The following is a 20,444-nucleotide window of genomic DNA, read 5'->3' on the forward strand; positions in this document are numbered from 1 at the left end:
CTAATGAGAACAACTTGGAAAGTATAGTTTGAGGGCGCTGATATTTAGCTATTTTCCAGTGATATGCTGACCTCTGGAGGCCATAGGCAGCTGGTTATAATTATAATTATTAGCCTGAATTCCTGCCAGCAGAGGCAAGGAAAGGCAAGGAAAATACAGCTATCAGCTCTCTTCATTGACAGTAGCTCCTTGCAAATCTTCTGTGCAGCAAGAAACAAAGCCTAAATTCATCAATGAGTTCATTCACAAAACGTGGTGGGTGTAGCCAGGATGCTGAGGTGCTCCAGGTCACGTCACAAGTACACAGTGTGAGCTGTAACAGGGCTTCATGATTTCACCTCACATAACTTTTGATTGAAAATTTAGGGCAAGAGGCCTCATTTACATCTGGGCTGAGATCAGAGAAGAGTGTTAATAGCTCAGGGAGACCTTGAAGGTTTGCACTAAGTAGACCAAGACCTGTGTTTTGTTCTCACCTCAGAAAGTGACTTTTGGCAAGGTAGTTCAATATTTTGCTTCTCATTTACCCACTCATAGAATGGAGATATTCTCACTTATTCCATAAAAGTTCCTAATGCAAACACACTCATTATTTTGTGTAATATCTAGTTTAGACAGGGAAATATAATTTTTAGACATAAATGTATGTATTTGTAAAGGAAGGATCCTTTACATAATTTTTTATAAGACCACCAGTATCAGGTATAATTTTTTATAAGACCACCAGGTTTATTTAGCCCGTGTAATTTCAGAAAGAGTTTAAGCTGAACTAGAAAGTGCCAGAAGAGCCTCCACTTGAGCAGCAGTATTGCTCTCCCCAAATAGTTATACCAATCTGTTGCTGGACTTTTCCATGACAAATTCCCAGTGCCTGCTCTCTGAGTCCAGGAGGAGAGAGAGCAGATTTATCTTGGAATCAGTATGAGCAACACTTTACCTCATCTCGATTATGTTCCTTACAGTAAGGACTCTCTCCTGCAAAAACAAGAAAATAAAATGCTCCAAGAACAGCATCAAACATGAAAGCAGAGCTGATTTAAAGTCCTAAGCAAAAAGCACAAAAATCTGAATATGACTTCATCACTGATACTCAAATGCGTCGTCCTTTCTGTGTTTCCGCTATCAGCAGTATTTTAAAAGGCGTATCATCCGTCAAGATTCCCTTTCTTTGTCCCCATTATTCAGTGTCAAGGCAGGAAGATGAGAGCATTACCATCGATATCACTTTTTTAATTCCCTGCCCTTGAATAAGGGCAATAAGAGCCCTGCATAATAGAGTTTTCAGCAGAGAGAGTAAATGGGAATCGGTTGTTAATTCAATACAGGCTCCAGAAGCCATCTCTCCCTTCTCTTTTCTCAAGGTAATACTCTGCCTCCAATTGTCATTATAGCCGAGAATGAAATTATTTGAATTCTGGACACATCAGCACAAACCCCAAGACTCCCTGCCAATTTCGTTGCCTGCTTGGAAGAGAACATCAGAGAGCATCACTCATTTATACGACTGCCAGCCTGAGACTGTAAATTCAGAAAACAAGGAGGCCTCAGGTGCTGCACTTTAACAGGTCTTTCTGCTCCTGAATCTCCCCCACCTCACACACAAGGTAACATTTTATCTCTGAAAGGCAAAGCTTTTAAGCATCTGCCAGAGCACACGCTCTGTATGACCTGAATGTGAATTGAAAATGAGACTATTAAGTTTATTAATTGGTATCAGTGACTTAAGGCTTTGAAGGAGATTCATGGCACTCGGGAAAATAATCTATAAAGATTTTTGTTGCTCTAAAAAGACAGTGCAGCATCAGCTTATTTCACTTGCAGCAGGTTCATCTCTTTTATGGAGCACATACTGCACTGGAGGCAAAGGGAAATTTAATGGACACTGGAAAAAATTATCTATTCCTCTGTCCCACAACAACTTAAAAAAGCATAAAAAGACAGAACTGAGAGACTGAGATACGCTATCACAAAACATTTAAGGCACTATAATTAAATTAAGATTCAGAAGTCTGTCAGTGAGATGAAGATTAAACTGGCAGAAAGTTGAACCGTGTTTGAAGCAACTTGTTCCCTCCTGCTGAGGGTTGCTTTGTACCAGGCTAATGAGAAGGCACATCTCAGAAAGGTTCCTAACAAACCAGCAGATCGCTGATGGTGATTAATCAACGTGGTTTGCAGGAGCATACACCATGTGCTATTTTCAAGTGCCTCACAAGCATTAATTAATGCATTATTGTATGTCTTGCTCCCATTTTAAGCCATAAGCCCTGCCCCATAGCAGGCTATGCATGACAATTTTTGATTTTTTAAAGATGTTTCGGTGAAGAGATGTTTCTTTTTTTAATGAAAAATTGAGTGCACCTTTTGCTCAGTGCTCCATGATTGCCTCTGCTCTGCATCTGGCATATTCTGGTAACATTTACAGCTTGGCATAAAGCAGCAAAGCCTGTAGCCAAGGGGGAATGGACTGCAAGAAGGTTGATTCCTGTGGAGGTGCTGGAACTGGAGGAGAGGCAACAAGGAATGTTGTAACAGGAAGCGACTAGGGTGATGGAAAGCTGTTGCTTCTGTTGCTTTGCAGTATTGAGAGAGAAATAACTTATGAAAGCCATGACCCAAGAGAAAGAACTCCTTCTGTAGTCCAGTAGCTCTGTACCAGCTACATTTCATGTGATTCCTGAGATGTTTCCTCTTCAAGGCTGTAACTTCTTGGGTTAGTTGGTAAAAATTCATAGGGTTTTGGTTTTCTCCTCTCCTCAGATGTGTGTTGCATCTCATCTCAGACAACTTTACCAGTGAGTTTCAGTGATCTGGTTTTGAGATACAGAAATGCCTTACTTATTTACTTATATTTTGAAGAAACGCAATAAAAGTGAAATTCTCCTTCAATAAGGCACATAGTCTTCAGTCTGGCATGCTGACAGCTCCCCAAACCAGCGCTTATCATGTTGTTATCTTATTAAAAAGATCCAAGACCTGCAATTATCAACCTAAAGATGCTTTGCAACACCGGGAAACTCCTGGTGGGCTCTAAAGATAAGGCCCCATCACATGGTGGCTGTGATTTTTTGCAGCCCCTGGCTGTGAGCGAGTGCCTAATGAGCAGTGATGCAGCCGCCCTGGAATTCCTGGAGCTGGCCCAGCAGCGCGTGTGACCCACCGTGCAGGAGGAGCGTGCTGTCCAGCTGATAAGGGAGCGTGCATCGGCAAATACGGCTTGTTTATCCCGTAAAAACCGTTTTGGAGGAGTGCAAGCAGAAAGAGGACGGGTCTGCGCTGCACAGATAAGAGCTCTGACCAAAAGGACGACCAAAGGTCGCACCAGGCCTCCTGGAAACTCCCAAAGAGAAGCTTTCAGTGGGAATGGATGACTAAGGGAATTGCAAAGGGCTTCTGGAGGCTTTTATCGTGTGTTACCTCTCCAAATGCAGCTCAGCACTTCAGTCATTTGTTGTTGTGTGCTCTGATGAATGTGCTCTGGCTTGAGGAGTTAGTAGCCAAAAAACCCCACCACTGTAGCTGTGACTGACTGCCTGCCTCATTAGCAATCTCAGCTAATGACCTAAGAACAGTGTGTGCAGCTGAAAAGTGAGCTGCTATCTGGGTCATACACATGTGGGGTTTTTTCAGGTCAGGAAAGGCTCAATAGCAGTTTTCTGCAGGGATGCCTCATTATTCTTTATGTTCCTCAGGTAAAGGAAGATCTCCTGAACTCCCACACAAAGCAAGCAGGGTCTTGGCACTTTCCATGGGATCAAGAAATATTCCTGCAGCCCCTTTCAGTGATTCTTTCACACATCCCTTAGGCCATGGGCCACGTCGTGGACTGGGAATCACACACAGTAAAACCACTGGGATTGTGTGAAATTAGAAATACTCCTGAGGCAAGAATCATGCCTTTCAATGCCATCCATGCCCTCTAAAGTAAATAAACTTTACTTTTTATACTTTCCTAGGTAATGCTTCCATTTGCAGTAGTATCTTTTATTTGATTTATGTGAGAGGATTATGTGAATTGAAAACCAACTTGGAGCTAAGCTAGGCTGTGAAAGAATAAAACTTGGCTATGGTTTGTGTCAACATGGAATCTTTGATCTGAGGAAAAAAGCGCAGTCTATATGAGCACTGCTCTCCAAGTGGGATTCCAAGCTCTCCAAACATACATAAATATTTCAGACCCGTTTTGTAGCTAAGAATCAGAGACAAAAAGATTTGCTAATAACCAAAGACAAGCCTGAAGCCACCTTGATGCAGAGTGGGGAGGACTGGACATAGCTTTTTGATAACCTCAGGCAACTGATGGAGGCAAAAGCATCCATGTGGCAGATGGTCCAGAAGGATGAAAGCTGGGAGTAGCCTCCAGTTGCTTTGCAAGATGAAGTCCATTGGTTGATTCTTGGAGTCTCCCTTGACTTTATTTGACTGTGGAGCTGCCAAGGCTAATTCACCACCCTGTGAGGTTAGGGCGGGGTTTTGTTGGTTTGTCCTGGGTCTGTGTGGCTGTAACAAGGCAGGGATTTTTTTCAGCTGTTGTTTCATTGTGTCAGGATGCAGCTTGAAGCGGTACTCCCTCAGAGATCCCATTTGTTACTAAAATGTCCAACAAGCTCCCATGCAATACTTAGTTCGTTCACGTAGACTTTTCCCTGAAGTTCTGGCTCTGCTCCCTCCCTGTCACCTCTCACATCTCATCTGAGATTCACTCTTGTGAAGATGCAATTTGTTATCAGTTCATATGTAAATCCCCCGCTGTTCAAAGGACTGCTGAACTGTCTTTCTTTATATTTGTGTGGTTCACCGGAGTCACTGCAGGATAGCACAGCTCCCATTCTGAATTCTCCTACCCTGCTCCTCCTATGCTCTTTATTACAGTCACTCCTTGTGTTCTGGTTAATTTTACATGATCAGATCTCCAAGCCAAGGTCACTGCCCGGTTATTTCTGTGAAGCCTTGATCTTATTGCATCTCTGCTACAGCAAAGAACAAACCCAATAAGAACAGTATAATAACAACACACATTTTCTGGACCTCAGCTTCTTTCTTGCTACGAATCCCCCAAGCTGCCTCCTCCCCTCAAAGTCTCAGTTTTGCCCACATATTATTGTCCATTTAGAGTACTTAAAAGCTGATCTTGTGAAGAGCAGCCCATTCCCCAAAAACCTTAGAACATTAGCTAAATTTTCAGAGACACTCAGCACCCGGTGGTGAAGATCCCCAGTGTGTCATTTCATTTGATTTTCAAGAAGTAAAAATAAATGAAGGATGCTAAAAGCCTCATCATCTCTCACAGATTAAACACTGGACACGCAGAGCAATCTGAGCAGTTTCCAGCCTGATGAGTACCTCTGATCTATTTGGCCATTTGGGCTCCATGGCCGGTGATAATGGAAGAAAAATTAGGCTCCATTATTGAAGTGAAAAAGAACCTTTATGTCTAGACTGAGCTAGGAAAATTCCATTATAACTTACTGGTGTCACAGTTTCTGCAGCTGTCAGTTATTTGATGGAGGATGCAAAGGCTGCTGTGGGTAAAACATTGAAATACTACAATTTCAAATGGGTTTATGTTGGCTTTTGGTTCTGTGGGTTTTGGTTGGTTGCTTGTTTTTTGTTTATTTTTTTTTCCTTCAGTCTCAGCAACAGATATTTTTGTTTTATTATGTTTTTGCTTAAATAATTGTTAGGACATCCATTAGGAAGGTAAAATGCCAGCCATTTCTGCACTTGAGGAGCCTCTCGCCTGAGCAGGGGTGATAATCAATTTTTATAACTAACTCCTTTAGATCCTTCATCTCCATCTTCAGCACTGCCTAAGCTCTTGAGTAACAGCTTGGATCTATGCAAGTGCTAGAAGCAAAACTATCCAGGCTTTTGGCAAAGCCTGAAAGACATAAAGAATTATGGACCTTCTCTTGGCTCTGCATTATTAGATTTTCATGGGCCACAAACCCAAGGACAAACACAAGTAATATCATTTTATTAGCATTTCAAATATACTTTTGCTATTGTGTTTTCTTCTCTACAGGGAACTTTACAATTATAGAAATTATAAAGGACAAAAATCTCCCCAACAGCTAGCAATAGTGCAGTCATAAAACCACCCCCTTGCTCCTTTCCAGTTCTTATTTGAGCAGCGTTGCTAGGACAATGAATTATTTTATTTATATTAAAATCCTACTGATACCTGAAAAAGAAGAAAGAAAAGAATTTCTAGCATAAAATCATGCAGAAGAAATAACTCCTTCTTTCATATAAGAATATGTAACTCAGTGTAGGTGAGGGGCATTAAAAGAGTAGCGTCTATTGCTTGTGCAACTGTTGCACATCGAGTGTTCTTTTCCTACAAAATGTCATCCTGAAGATGCAACACTTTTTTTGTTTTGTTTTGGTGATATTCAACTCAGTGAGTTTATTTTCCCAGTCTCAGTTTTGCCCACTTATCATTGTCCATTTAGAAGCTGATCTTGTGAAAAGCAGACCATTCCCTGACCAAAGCCCTTTGGCACATAAATTGAGTTTCAGGAGACCCAGGGCTGAGTTCTGAGGACCAAATCCTGAGGGCTGAGTCCTCTATTCTAAGGACTGAGTTCTGAGAGTCGAGTTTTGAGTTCTGAGGGCTGATTTCAGAGTTTTGGGGGCTGAGTTCTTGAGGGCGGATTTGGGAGTTCTGAGGGTTGATTTAGGAGTTCTGAGAGCTGATTTGGGAACTCTGAGGGCCATTTTGGGAATTCTGAGGGCTGAGTTCTGATTTAGGAGTTCTGAAGGCTGAATTCCGAGTTTTGAGGGCTGAGTTCTAAGGGCAGATTGGGCAGCTCCCAGGGCCGGTTTGGGAACTCCGAGGGCAGATTGGGCAGCTCCTAGGGCCGGTTTGGGAACTCCGAGGGCAGATTTGGCAGCTCCGGGGCCTGATCTGGGAGTTCCGAGGGCTGATTTGGCACCTCCGAGGACTGACTTGGGAGTTCCGAGGGCAGATTCGGCAACTCCCACGACGGATTTGCCAGCTCCGAGGACGCGGCGGAGCCGCCCCCGGGAGGCGCTGCTCCGGCGGCGCGGAGAGAGGCGTGATGGGCGGCGCGTCCCGGGGACGTCTCGCAAGATGGCGGCGCCCCCGGACATGGAGGTTCCCCCGACCCTGAGCTTGGAGCTGCTCCCCACCGACCCGCTGCTGCTCATCCTCAGCTTCCTCGACTACCGGGATCTGGTGAGGTACGGGCAGCCCGGGGAGATGGCACGGGCGGCCCGGGGGGAAGGCAGGGGCGCGGCGGGCGGAGCTCCCCGGGCTGTGCGGGGAAAGGGCTTGCCTGCTTCCTCAGGAGGCGCTGAGGGGAGGACACGGTCTGAGCACCTTTCCCTTCCAGCAGCACCGGGCTTTCCCCTCTTTTACCGTCATGTTTCTAACAAAATGAAATGTTCCCTTTTACTGAGAAGGTGGTGAGGCCCTGGCACAGGTTGCCCAGAGAAGCTGTGGCTGCCCCATGCCTGGAAGTGTCCAAGGCCAGGTTGGACGGGGTTTGGAGCAGCCCGGTCTAGTGGAAGGTGTCGCTGCCTATGGTAGGAGAACTCATTGATCTTTAAGGTCCCTTCCAGCCCAAAGCATTCAATGAATCTGTTTCTCTCTCCCCCATTGTGTGTTTGTACCTAAAATGAAGCAGTAAGTAAATTTTTCAAATCACTATTTCCCCCAAGCTTGTGTTTCAACGGGCAAACAAAGGGTGGTGTTGCTGCTAGTAAATGTATCCCACCCTTTGAGGAAAATCAAACGAAACGAAATAGGATAACTTTTCAAGGGAAAAAAAGAACTTGAATGAAAGTGGCAGGTGCCTCTTGGGCTCCGTGGCTGAGGGGTTGTGAGTCATACAGTGAAGATGAGAGTGTGGTTTTGGGAAAAACCTCAGCAGTTAACTGCAGGGTTTGGCGGTGATTGAAACCACAGTGTTTAATCAAAGAGGGAGGAATAAGCATAAGAAGAAAACAGAGTATTACCAGAAATGTGGGGGTTTTGGTTTTTTTATTACCCCTAATAAATATTAGTCAAGAATGATAAGGATATCAGGGAGAATTCTGTTAGGATATCAGCAAAAAAGACATTAAGCATAAGCAAAAATGATAACAGTTGTTATGGTGGCCCTTAGATATTTGATCACGTGCCAACTTTTCCATTGTTTGCGTAATTAGTGAGAATAGCTTTAATTTCACTTTTATCATGTTTGAAGCCACATGTTCCTGTGGTGCTGTGGTGACTTACTCCCTTCCAGAAATTACAGGCTTGACTGATAAGCACCAGTACAATAGATTTCTTCAAGGGCTTTTTTCCTTTGGGATATTTCAGTTCCCCAACCCTTAAAAATATAAAAAATCCCCATGTCATAAAATTTTTGCACAGCCAGATGTCCAGGTGTGAATTGAATGTGTTTGTGGGGATGTGGATGGAAAGGGTAATGCCAGGGAATACAGGAGAATCAGTTTGTTGAGGTTGATTTTGAGATACTAATACAATTCTAGTTTAAACAGTTTATAAAACCTCAAAAAGCAATAACTGGAACCTTGTTTGCTACCCTCATTTGGAGTTAATCACAGTCTTTGAAACACACACTTGGCACTGTAGAAGCTACCAGAAGAAGTGATGTTGCCACATCTAAACTGATGGTGTCTTTTGGAGACTTTCTTCAAAGTTTGTTATTGAAACAATGTAAAGAGGAAAGTAAGTTTGTAATACTCAAACTGTATGGTTTCTGTAGCTTACTGTGGAAAAGATAGGGCAGAGCCTGACCATCCTGATAAAAAGGGATTTAAATCATAGCATCCTGTGCTACTGGAATGCTTTCCACTGGTGGAGTGGAGTCATGCTGGAATCTTTCAGGCACTGTTTACTCCGGTGTAGGTCTGCAGGGTGACCTGCTTTACAAAAGTACTTAATTGCTGCCAGTTCTTTTAAGTGTGTGGAAAAGTAGTTCATGACTTACACAACTGTGATGAAGAGCTTTAACCATTGTAAGCACAGCTCTGAAAGGACAGCCAAATCATTTTCAAATTCTGCATTTGTTTCATGAGAGTGTGATGTGTGATACAGCATTTCTGCCTGTTTGTTTTGCTGCAATCACATTTAATGATTTTATGTTTATAGTTGCTGCTATTTGAATAGAAGATTAAATCAGCTATCAAGCCATGACCCACTGTGGAAAAGACACTGCAAAAAATACTGGCTCATTTCAGAGTAAGTGGGATTGTTTTAAGCTTTTTTTTTCCTATGAAAATGAATTTCTGAAAGATGTTGTTCAGCCGATTTTCAGTCCATCTTCCCTCCAGCTCATACTCTCAGCTTCTCCATAGCTGAGAAAAGCTGAGTAATGAAGGATGTGAATTAGCTTTTCACCAGCTCTAAGGTTCACTACCAGACAGAGCTCTGTTCAGAAGGCACTCTGTGTAAGGGAGTATTGTTTCTAAATTTTCCCCTAAGTAGCCCAAATGTTTCCTAATTCTGTTCCAACTTGCTGTTGAATAGATGCTGGAATTAATTGAGTTTGTGTAGCTTCACATGGCACAGAGTGTTCCTGGGTTAATGCTATGCATCCCGTTCCTGCCAAATAACAAATACCAACTCCTTGGGTTTAGAAGTCTCTTCAAGCTGCCATTTGAACACATTTTCTCCATGTCCCCTTAGGGAGGAAAAAAGCAGAAGGAATCAGAGCTGGAGAACCATCTTCATCAGCACCTACTCTGATTTAGGAAGATACATCCACTACTATGCCACGCTGAAAAAAGCCTGGGATGACCTGGAGCAGTACCTGGGGCAGTGGTGTCCACGCATGATCAGCTCTTTGAAAGGTACCTGGCACACCTGTGAGCAGGTTGGTTCACCCAGCCATGCCTGTTGTTAGGCCTCATGCTGCTTTCATGAAAGGTCTGTGCCTTAATTAGCAGAGTCCTGAAAGTCAGGTAGATGTGCTCTCCCTTGCTTGCAGACACAGGCAGAGTCCTTGCCCAGTTCCCACTGATCCAAAGATTCCCTGAAATCAAGGTGATTTTTTTCTAGTGACTGCTCTGTCTTTATCACACTTTTAGGTTGCTATCATCTATTGTTTGTTATTTTTTTAGTGTAGTAACTCCATTGCTTTGGGGACCTGCTGGTGGGACTTTATTTGTGAGGTTTTCATAAGACCTCATTAAAACACTGTCATCTGAAAGCAGACGTTTTAATCTGAAGCCAAACAAAAAGAATGTTGTTGGGTTTTATTTTTTCTGTAGGTCTTACAGTGGTCCAGTGGTGGAACACTAATTTTTCTTTTTTTTTACTCCCCTCCTAGATTCTGGTTTCAGTTTCAGTTTGTATTTTAGTCCTTGAAGTACTTCCAGTGTTCTCGGTCATAAATCACAGCTACAGTGAGTTTTGGCTTTTCTGGTATAGGGGACAAAAAAACTTCTGCATTTTCACCTGTATTTCAGTTTTCTGTATGAAGCTGACTTTTAAACCATGATGTCTAATTTAACCTGATCTGTGAAATTCAGAGACAAATGATCTCTTAAGAGACAATATTAAGAGACAGATTATCTCCTTCCCATTTAAATTTTGCATTTTCTTGGTTAGCTTGGATAGTACTGGATTCTTACATTTTGCTGAATATTTTTCAAGACCGAATGTGCAGCTTTTATTTATGCACAGAAAGAAAAAAAAATTCAAATTACCAATTTCCACTCTTACATAATGATGGCAGATTTTAGATAAAATTTAGGCCTTTTTCATACCATTTGTAAGGGATACTGTTTCAATTAATTGTTAATTTGTGTCCTGTTAAAGAAACAGATCATGAGTATGAAAAGGGTTTTAAGAAAAAGGATTGGAACAGACCATTTTTTGCTGTAAGTGAGAGTGTTGGTATGCCCCTGAAGTGCATGTGGAAATGTAAGAATAGTTCTTCTCCACCCCTTTGTGTTATTGACTCGAAAATCCCCCTTTTACAACCCATTTATTGCTTCAGATTCCAGGTGAATGGGGGCTGCAGCCAGTATTTCTGTGTCACTGATTGAACTGGAAACTGACAGAAGCAACCCTCAGGGCGATGAAAGAGTAAAATCAATACTGCCTGAGAGCTGTAACTGGGACTCAGTTGTTGGCAGTGTTGTGGCAGAAGGGTTCACTCCACTTTATAAACATTTGCTGCTTTCAGGCCTGTGGAGGTTGCACTGGACTGAGATTGGTGCTGTATTAAATAATCAATTATAGTCATCATTTTCTTTTCAAATTTACGTGACACTCATTGTGTACCACCCAGCATACAGTGAGGCCACCAGATACTGACTTGAGTCCATGTTGGTTGGATGAGAGCATTTACAGATTCCATGCTTTGTGTTTGAGATACCTGCACTATCCTTTCTTTTCCAGAGAGTGTGAGGGAGGAAGATCTGGATGCTGTAGAAGCACAAATCCGCTGCAAACTCCCTGATGACTATCGGTGTTCTTTCCGTATCCATAATGGGCAGAAGTTGGTTGTTCCAGGGTAAGGACTGAAAGCTACTTACCAAGTATTAATTCCTTTGGTATTCCTTAGATACTTCACTTATTAAAAGGTGAAATGTCCCCAGAACAGGATAAATGAAGCATTGAAATGTATTGTGACTGAGTCACCACTTAAGTGACACTTCTAGAATTGGCTGTCTTCTAATCTTGGAAGTAATTGGAAGCCCAGCATGGTTTTCTAATTGCTCAAATAATTTTTACACTTCCCCTTTTCCTAGTGAGAACCTTGTCAGTTTTTTGCAACAACTCTAAACTTCCAGCTGTTAGACTTTTAATCATAGCACTGCAAGTTGCTCCCCTGAAGTTTGGCTTTGTATTACAGAAGTAAATTAGCCCCTTGCACTCTTTAAGCTTCATTCTTTAGTAATTCTTTTATTTTTTTAAATGGTTAGGGAATGACTTAAAACCATAGTTAGTCATATTAAGGTAGAATCAAATTTTCAGTTCTGCAAATTAAGTTTCCTCAGTAGAAGATTTTACTATTTTATGCAGTTTCTGCAGTGAAAAACTCCCTTTGACATTAAGGTTAGAAGGCTGATGACCAAAGTTTCTGGTATTTCTGCTGTAGAAAAATTAGGTGTTTGTAGCACCTGGTGAAGTTTTGTTTTGTTTTGCTGCAAACATAAGCAAAAGATGGAAAACTGCAGCAAATCTTTGCAATCTGTGTAGGGAGGAATGCACTCATATTGCTCTGCCCAAACCTTCACTCATAAAGAGGGTGCAGCTTTCTCCAATTCAAGTGTTTTATGTGCAGAAGGGATTCAGGAAACTGTTTTATGAAACCATAAGGATGATTTCTAGTTCTGTTTTCTAGGAGAGCCTTTAAAAATTTTTTAGAGAGGAGATAGGTGCCCTAGTTCTGTAGATTTCAAATGGTGCTCTGCAGCCATTTGCATCCTCTCTTCCCACTGTTTCACTCCCACAAAGCCTCTACTGTAATGATGTGGCTATGGAGGGGCTGCGGGAGCAGACACAAAGCTGTGGGGAAGTGTTCCAGCTTGGAGAATGGCTGCCAGGGGAAGGTGTGGTCCCACTGGTGAGGGATGAATACTGGAAGATCAGGGGTAGGCAGTGGAAGTTCGTGCAGCAGGCTGTTAGGTCAGAAACAGAAATACGGACTTGTCCTTGTTAGGTGCTTCAGGTTTCTGTGTTGGCATGTTGGCACAGCTTCTGTAAAACGTGCTAATTCCAGGCCAGACTTCCTAAGGAGAAAGAGGAATGGAACCTGTTGCCCAGGATGGGATCAGCTTTTAGCATGCTGACATGTGGCAGCTTGCACCTGAGTCACAGCTTTCATAACAGCATCTGCTCAGCATCTGCAGGAATTTACATCTCATTTGCCTTTCCCTGGTGTTCCCAGCTGGGAGCGTGGGTGTGGAGTGTACACTGAGGTTTGGGTGATGCTTCCACAAAGCCAGGGTGATGCGAACTAATCACCTGGTTCAGCAGGTGGGAATTCAACTTGGATTTCACCTCAGTCTAGTACGCATGTAGAGCATTGAAAGAAGCAGTTTCCAAAAGGTGACAAGCCAGCTGTGCCTTGTGAGTGACGTCCCTGTTTGTGTTGTTCCCAGCCTGATGGGCAGCATGGCCCTGTCGAACCACTACCGCTCTGAAGACCTGCTGGACATCGACACGGCGGCCGGAGGCTTCCAGCAGAGGCTGGGGCTCAAGCAGTGCCTGCCCCTGACCTTCTGCATCCACACTGGCCTCAGCCAGTACATGGCCCTGGAGAGCGTGGAGGGACGGAATAAATACGAGATCTTCTACCAGTGTCCAGTAAGGAAGATGTGTTTGTGTTCCCAAAGTACTTCTGTGCTCATTGGTAGTGCAGGAGCTGGTGGGAAGTTGAAGCTGTAAATTCGGTGGTCGTGGGAACACTGTGAATTTTACATGTCTGAGGATCTGACTGGGACTACAGTGGTGTGTCAAGCAGCCAGACTTCAGGTTTAGTGAATATAGGGAAAGTGTTCCCTGTGTTATTTAAATTGTGACCTTGAAAGTCCAGTGCTCTCTAATATATCCAAAAACCTTTTTCCCTTTCAGGAGCAAATGGCTCGCAATCCATCTACTATTGTTATGTTCATTACAGGTAACAATTTAGATTAAATATTCAAAATTAAATAGTCACTGTGGGGTCATCCAACATATTTAGAAATATTCCACTTGGTTTAATCTTGGTTTACCGTGGGGTGGAGGGGAAGTTCCATACACAGCATTTCTCTTAGCATTTTAAAGGTGGCAGGTAAACAGATCCACTTCCTCCATTCAGAGCTTTATATAAGGTTTACTTTATACACAGTACATTTTATACAAGGTTTGCATTTTGTGGATTAGCGATAGAAAGGAGGATAATAAACTTGGAGTCCCTTAGAATTCCAAAAGATCAAAGGACAGCACACACAGCTCATGCTCTAAGGAAGAAGTGGTAAGTACACTTAATCTAACAGGAGTGGGAGTACTTGATAACACATGAGGGAAGGCAAGGATAATAATTTCTTGGTAGCTCAGCCTCAATCCAGTTTTGAATCACTAATATTGACAAACAGTTGAACTCTCTGCTTTTCTGTTGCACTCTATATTGCAATGCTTGGAAGATTTGTGGCTGAGAAATTCTTGTGCGGAGAGCTGGTCTGTAAAACTCTCTTCTTTGAGAATTAAATGTGACAGCTTGAGTGTCTGCTTAGCAATCAAGCTGTTTCATAATAATGGCTGTGGGTGTGTGAAAAGCTGTTCTCAGACAATGGCTGCAAGTGTACAAAATCCCAGAATGACATGCAGCCTTAGTCTTCTGGTGTTGTAGAGGAGTGCAGAGTGTGTCTGATTTATCCCTCTTTTAAAGGAGAGGAAATGCTGCAGTATTCCTGAGAAGGTTTCCATATGGAATCCAAGTGATGAGACCCTGATTATAATGTTAAAAACTTAGCTAAGAGATTCTTTGTTGGCTGTGTCATTTCTGGAGGGTGCACCCTGAACTCTTTAGTTCTTAACTGGTTTCCCCAAATGATCCTTGTAGGTAGAATGATCTGGAATATTGACTGACTCATCTCAATAAGCCTGAGAATTTTTAATAAAAATAATCAAAGCTTTAAACTTTTTCCTTGAAGTATTCACTGTAATGTGCTTAGTGGTAAATCTGCCCATCCTTAGGAATGCTTTCCTTCCTTGCCATCTAGGTACATCTTACTTGGAATGGTTTACATCTTATGTAAACAAAGTTGTCACTGGAGGTTATCCTATCATCAGAGACCAGATTTTCAGGTATTGTGGCTGGGATTTGTAACCTCAGTGCCAGGTTTTGGTGCTGCTTCTCTGCATGCTTACCTCTCCCCAAGTGGTTTTGGGTATCTGATACAAAAGCTGGTGGTGGGGAGAGGAGAAAGCCCATGAAACTACTGAAAATAAACATGTAAACCAGAATGCTTAAAGCAACTTTATTTTGTTAACCAGAATCTCCAGAGCTTGTAACTTTGCATTAATGGGACCAGAATTTTGCAGTATAAGTTACCTGAAGTTTAGCAAACAACATGATATTTATTCTGTGTGCCATGAGTGTGGTTTTGCTGCAGGACTGTTCAGTTACTAAAAAACCAAATGTTTCAGCTAATTGGTCTCTTGAATATGTAAATAAGCAGGACTTGTTCTGGTGTTTGAATTTTCATGCACTTGCAATTTCTTATAAATACAATCAACAACCTTAAGTCTTTCAAACTGGGATGGTGTAGAACCAAGTCCTTGGATAAATAAATGTGCTGCTAAGTTTCTAGGTTGTTTTCTTTTTATAATGATACATCCCTATTAAAACAAGTGTTTTTATTAATATTAATTATTATTAATAATTAACCACTTTTTGTGTTCGGCTTTCTGTATTGAATATGCAGAGCTGTCTGCAGAGTTAATGCTCTCCTCTCTGCAGGTATGTGCATGATAAAGATTGTGTTGCTACCACAGAAGATATCACTGTGTCTGTGTCCACCTCTTTTCTACCTGAACTCAGTTCTGTACATCCACCACATTATTTCTTCACTTACAGAATCAGGTAAAAATAACTGAATTAATTCTTACAATGCAGGATAGACCTGTGGAATGTTCAAAGCAAATTTATGCACAGCATTCAGAAGTGTTCTGAAATGAGCAGGAGGTGCACAACATGCTGTACTTTTTAATATAATAATCCTAGTCATTACTTGGTCAGGTACACAAAGTACCAGTCAAATTGGCAATTGCTAAAATACAGTGATGGGTAGGGGAAAGCAGTTACAAGCAGCTCTTGTGATTTAGGAAAGGGTAAAAGACAGAGAAGCATGGAGATGGTTCCTGCCAACTGATTTGGGCTACTTTAGTGGGTGTTTTCTTTTCCCAGTCTGCTTGGTGATGCCAAGGGCACTCAAACATTTCTTGAAAGGAATGTGTTAAGTATGTTCTTTGGCTTCTAGAATTGAAATGTCCAAAGATGCCCTTCCTGAGAATGCCTGTCAGCTGGAGAGTCGATACTGGAGAATAACTAATGCCAAAGGTGATGTGGAAGAAGTCCAAGGTCCTGGAGTAGTTGGTAAGTGAAAAATTACCGGAGAGAGTATTTAATGTTGTTAAAATACTGTTCTTGTCTGTTTGTCAGGTTGTATCATAATTAGAGAAAAAGAGATGTGTCCCTCTGTTTTGGCTTTCAAGTTTGTAAGGGGTACCTGAACATCCTGTTACTTAAACCCCTCTCCAGGTTTTTATAATATCAGCAATTGCTGAGCATCAGTTAATGCATCCACTGGAATACAGAGTGATTTGCCTGAGCCTGTTGTGGCATGCAAGTCTTTAGCAACTGCTAAATGGTAGTTCTCCATCAGTCCTTACTATTGTGATGTAATATTTTACTCTCAGGAGAGTTCCCAGTTATCAGCCCAGGGAAAGTCTACGAGTACACCAGCTGTACCACGTTTACCACAACCTCTGGATACATGGAGGGCTACTACACCTTCCACTGCCTCTACAACAAGGACAGATTCTTCAATGTCACAATCCCTAGGTTTCATATGGTGTGTCCAGCATTCAAGGTGTCCACAGCATGAATGGTAAGCAGAGATGCAGTTGGCTAAAACAAACCCCAAAATTATAAAAATTACAAAAATTACAGTGCTGAGTAGTGTTTGTATTGCTGATTCAATACAAAACATGTCCCACGATTCAGAGCTCCTCACTGGTGCCTGCAGACACGGCATTGCATGAACTGCTTGGGTTTCGGAGCTCCCTCCTTGCTGGGAGGGTGGGAGCACACTCATTAATTTTAGCCATAATAATGTATCTCTCTATTCAGACATGCTCTAGTTAATAACATTTTAAAAACTGTGATGAGCATTAGTTCTTGCTGAAAGTGCATTTCATAAAGTCACTTAATGACTTTGCAAATCACCAAGATACTTCACTTGCTGTTAATTATCATGTAGTTTTAGTTTGGAGATGGTGGGTTAATTATATAATTTCTCCCTTTTCTTTGACACATTTAGAGAAGAGCTCTTGATTTGTTTTATCCCCAGAATTAGTGCAAGCACTGAGGAGCTGTGAGCTTTCCTCAGGAGCAAGCAGCTGCTTGCACACTGTGACAGGTTTATCCCAGGATTTCAGACACTCATTCCCAGTGGCTCTCAGAGTAGGTGCCAGCAGATGTCGTGCTTCTAACAGAAAATGACATCTCTTAACTCTTGCTCACATTTTTGGGAATGTAACTGCCTTCCTAAATTCCTTCCCTTCAGTTGATTGGGAAGGTAATTTGCTTTTCTCTGTTGCTCCACTCCTATTTTAAAAGTAGTAATGACCCTTTTCTTTTTGAGTTACTTTACTAAAAGACAGCCTAAACCACCAAGAAAATGGGTACAGCTGAGCTACTGAACTGTGGCTTTACATAATTGGAGGTATGGAATATTGAAACCCAGTGGATCTTTAGAGAGTGAAAGGTCAAGCAGCCTGGCAAAGTGACCTCTGTTGCAAATTAACCTTGGTTTTGGGACATAGATCACGATGTCTGCTGCAGCTCATGGGTGTGACAATGAAGCCCAGATTTTTCTAGGCAATTGTTAGTGCTTTCTTAAAATTAACCAGAAAGGAAGATTTTATTTAAACCTAGGTGTGTTTTGTATTAGGCAGCAAATCCCAATGAAGCTGCAGTGGATGAAGACGAAGATTCCACAGGCACTGATGACTCCTGAGATCCACGTACAGTGTTGGACTTTCCTGCACCCTCTGGATGCTGCCATGGCACACTCTTGGGATTTTTTCCCAAACAGTTTGCATAAGCTGAACTCTTCAGGGCTAGTGCATAGGAATATTTCTGACTGTTGTAAATGAACTCTGTTGCACATCAGGGCAACTAGCATGAATGTTGGTGCCAGTTTTCATATTCATTAAGAGTATAACTTCTATTTCCCTGGTTTGGAAGTGGGGGAAGAGGGAGGAAAACCGGAAGAGGAAGAGGAAGGTCTTTGGGCTTTGTTTACTTTTTTCTGAAGTGTGAAACAGCTTGATAGTCCAAGGTACTCATATCTCACATTCTTAAAGTATTGCCTACTTATGATCATACTGCAGATATGGTGTGGGGATTTGGTTTTATACAAAGCATTAGAAGGGTGTATCCCATTGTCCTTTCTCATGAATTTCTGCTCTGGATAACTGCTGTTGGGAATGAAACTTGCAGTTTGGTCTGAATATCCCATTTGGGTGAGATTAGGTGCTGTTATGCTATTTTTTTTTTTAATTAACATAGTAATGGCAAAAAATTCTGGTCATCAAAATGTATAAATTAGGAGTGAAACTGGCCTTATTTATAGACAATCTATTTGTCAGTTGGATTTTATGCTAAGTGACTCTGACTGGAGAATGCCTCTGGGAATGTGGTGTCCATGCATAATCTGCCACTCGTTAAGTAAGGAATTTCTCAATGACTGCAGACTATGGATTTGTAAATATGTTTTGAGGTTTTTTTCCGTTGATGTTTGCTGTTGTCATAGGTGACAAATTTATGTTATGTATCATGTTTTCCTGAGCCCTGGATGAATTTTTGTAACTGAGTAAAAAAGAAAATAAAATAAATATGAGGCTGGCAGAACAGCAGATGACTAGAAAATTTATATTTAAAGAAGTATCTGTTGGCTTTATCATTTTTATTTTGTTTCTGTTGTCCTTAATAAACAATTGCCTCTTTTGTTCTCAAGTGCTACATGGGACTGTTTTTGCCAAGACTTGAGCAATAATTTTGTGACCAGCACTGGTGTAGTCAGTTCTTTCTGCTGACAGCCAGACATTGTAGGTTTTATGAGGTAGACTGGTATATTGTGGTTCCAAATCAAATTTTCCATTATTGACTACTTTCCAGATTTCTCTTTTTTTTTTTTTGCAAGTCCAGGTATTGGATTCTTCATGTGCTCAACTCTCCCTGGTGCATTTTCCACAGTGGCACAAGGTGGAAAAACAAATACTGAGTCTGATCCCTACCACAGTCATAAGGTGAAGCATCTCCAGAAACAAAACCAGCTTGTGTTGTCCCTCACAGGAGTCAGAACAACACTGAATTGCTGGAATGCTTCCAAAACACAAGGATTTTTGGGGATTACCACACTATTACCTGTGAGGGGTAAGAAATTTCCACAAAAGTTTTGTCAAGGATCAGTACAAGTAGGTTTTAGTGGAACTAGAGCTTCCTGCAGGGCTGTCAGTGGGGTGTGTGTTTCCAGGGACGGATAACCCTCATGGTTGGAGGCTGTTCTTGGGAAGTTTCCTCCCAGGATCTCTATGTTCTAGCGCAGTGGAATCAGCTCAAGGGCATGGGACTCTACACAACAAACACTGCCAAGTCTTGGCAGTTTCACACATTTTTGGGGAGTGGTTCTGAGCTGGAATTCTTGCTCTCTGTGGGAGAAGTCAAGATCCAGGACAGTGCTGTGCTTTCAGCCCCTGAGTGCTGCAGTGCCGGGGTTTGAGGCCTCAGCTCTGGGCACAGCTGGTGGCAGAGGGGTCTGGAGTGAGGAGACAACCAGGCAGGGAATGGAGGGATTGCTGCTCCTGCCCTGGGCACCTGTGTGTTTTGTAGCAGGCCAAAGGGTGTTTCTTTGCTTCAGGCAGCTATTTCAGCACAGGGTGTGTTGCCTGGAGCTGCCAGCAGTGCTGCAGCTCCTCATGACGTGCATTTGAAGTGGGGCTGAAGCCAGTGGCTCTCCTCACCCCTCCCAAGAGGTGTGAATCATGGAATCAATGTGAAAAACAAAGGAGTTGGTGATGTTTGGCAGCACTGCTGGACTTTGGGAATGTTCACTGAGCAGCAGGAGAGAGCTGAGTTGAGGTCCCGCTGCCGCACACAGCACCTCACTGCTCTGGGTGAGCACAAGTGTGGGGCAGGGTCACTCCAGTGCCTCCAGCTGCTCAGCACTTCCTGCAGTCACTGGAATCACAGGAATGTCCTTCCCTTCAGCCACCCTCCTGCTGGCTCAGCTGAAGCTCTGCCACCTTCTCCTGCCGCAGATCTGACTCTAATGCTTGGTTAGGAGTTCACCTGGCCAGCTAAAACGAGCCACGTTGAACACCCGTGACTCAGCTTGTGGTGAAACCCTGGTACATCCAACACAAACATTTACCTGCTCTGGTCGTTTTTCTGTCCTGGTGCTGACAGGCTCTTTAGAATTGTTCTTTATGATTCCTTCAACACTTTTGTGGGATTTTGCTGGCTGAATGGTTTCATGGAAGGGAACTTTGGCCACAATTTCTTTGCCATCGCTGCATCACAGAGAGAAAAACAAGTGGTGCGCCAGCCAGTGAAATAAAAAAGTTGCCGTGCAAGTTATTCCAGGGTTCTGGTGTTATTTTTGCTGTCATTGTTTAATTTCTCTAACGTAATGCAAGGAATTTAAGGTGCAAAATTCAGGTCAAGTTTGAAATACCATTTATCTGT

General features: G+C 42.4%; 1 protein-coding gene across 1 annotated transcript; it reads left to right on the top strand.

Annotated features, from left to right (window-relative positions):
- Positions 1-6,958: 6,958 nt before the first annotated feature.
- FBXO3 (F-box protein 3) lies at positions 6,959-18,719 on the top strand. The gene is made up of 11 exons (XM_041412071.1): positions 6,959-7,206; positions 9,125-9,214; positions 9,662-9,825; positions 11,381-11,495; positions 13,090-13,294; positions 13,562-13,607; positions 14,692-14,776; positions 15,432-15,554; positions 15,952-16,067; positions 16,391-16,581; positions 17,647-18,719. Exons 1-10 carry the CDS (start codon positions 7,097-7,099, stop codon positions 16,576-16,578), a joined length of 1,242 nt encoding a protein of 413 aa, XP_041268005.1. The 5' UTR covers positions 6,959-7,096; the 3' UTR covers positions 16,579-16,581; positions 17,647-18,719.
- The last annotated feature ends 1,725 nt before the right edge of the window (positions 18,720-20,444 follow it).

The sequence above is a fragment of the Onychostruthus taczanowskii genome, unplaced genomic scaffold (genome assembly GCF_017590055.1).
Source record: "Onychostruthus taczanowskii isolate IOZ18803 unplaced genomic scaffold, ASM1759005v1 scaffold101, whole genome shotgun sequence".
NCBI lineage: Eukaryota > Metazoa > Chordata > Aves > Passeriformes > Passeridae > Onychostruthus > Onychostruthus taczanowskii.

Bases quoted from the DNA above. Each gene is read 5' to 3' on its own strand.
- FBXO3 (XM_041412071.1), top strand. From the start codon at position 7,097: ATGGCGGCGCCCCCGGACATGGAGGTTCCCCCGACCCTGAGCTTGGAG. The intron at 11,496-13,089 runs GTAAGGACTGAA...TGTTGTTCCCAG, and splicing joins CAGAAGTTGGTTGTTCCAGG to CCTGATGGGCAGCATGGCCC. The intron at 13,608-14,691 runs GTAACAATTTAG...CTTGCCATCTAG, and splicing joins TATTGTTATGTTCATTACAG to GTACATCTTACTTGGAATGG.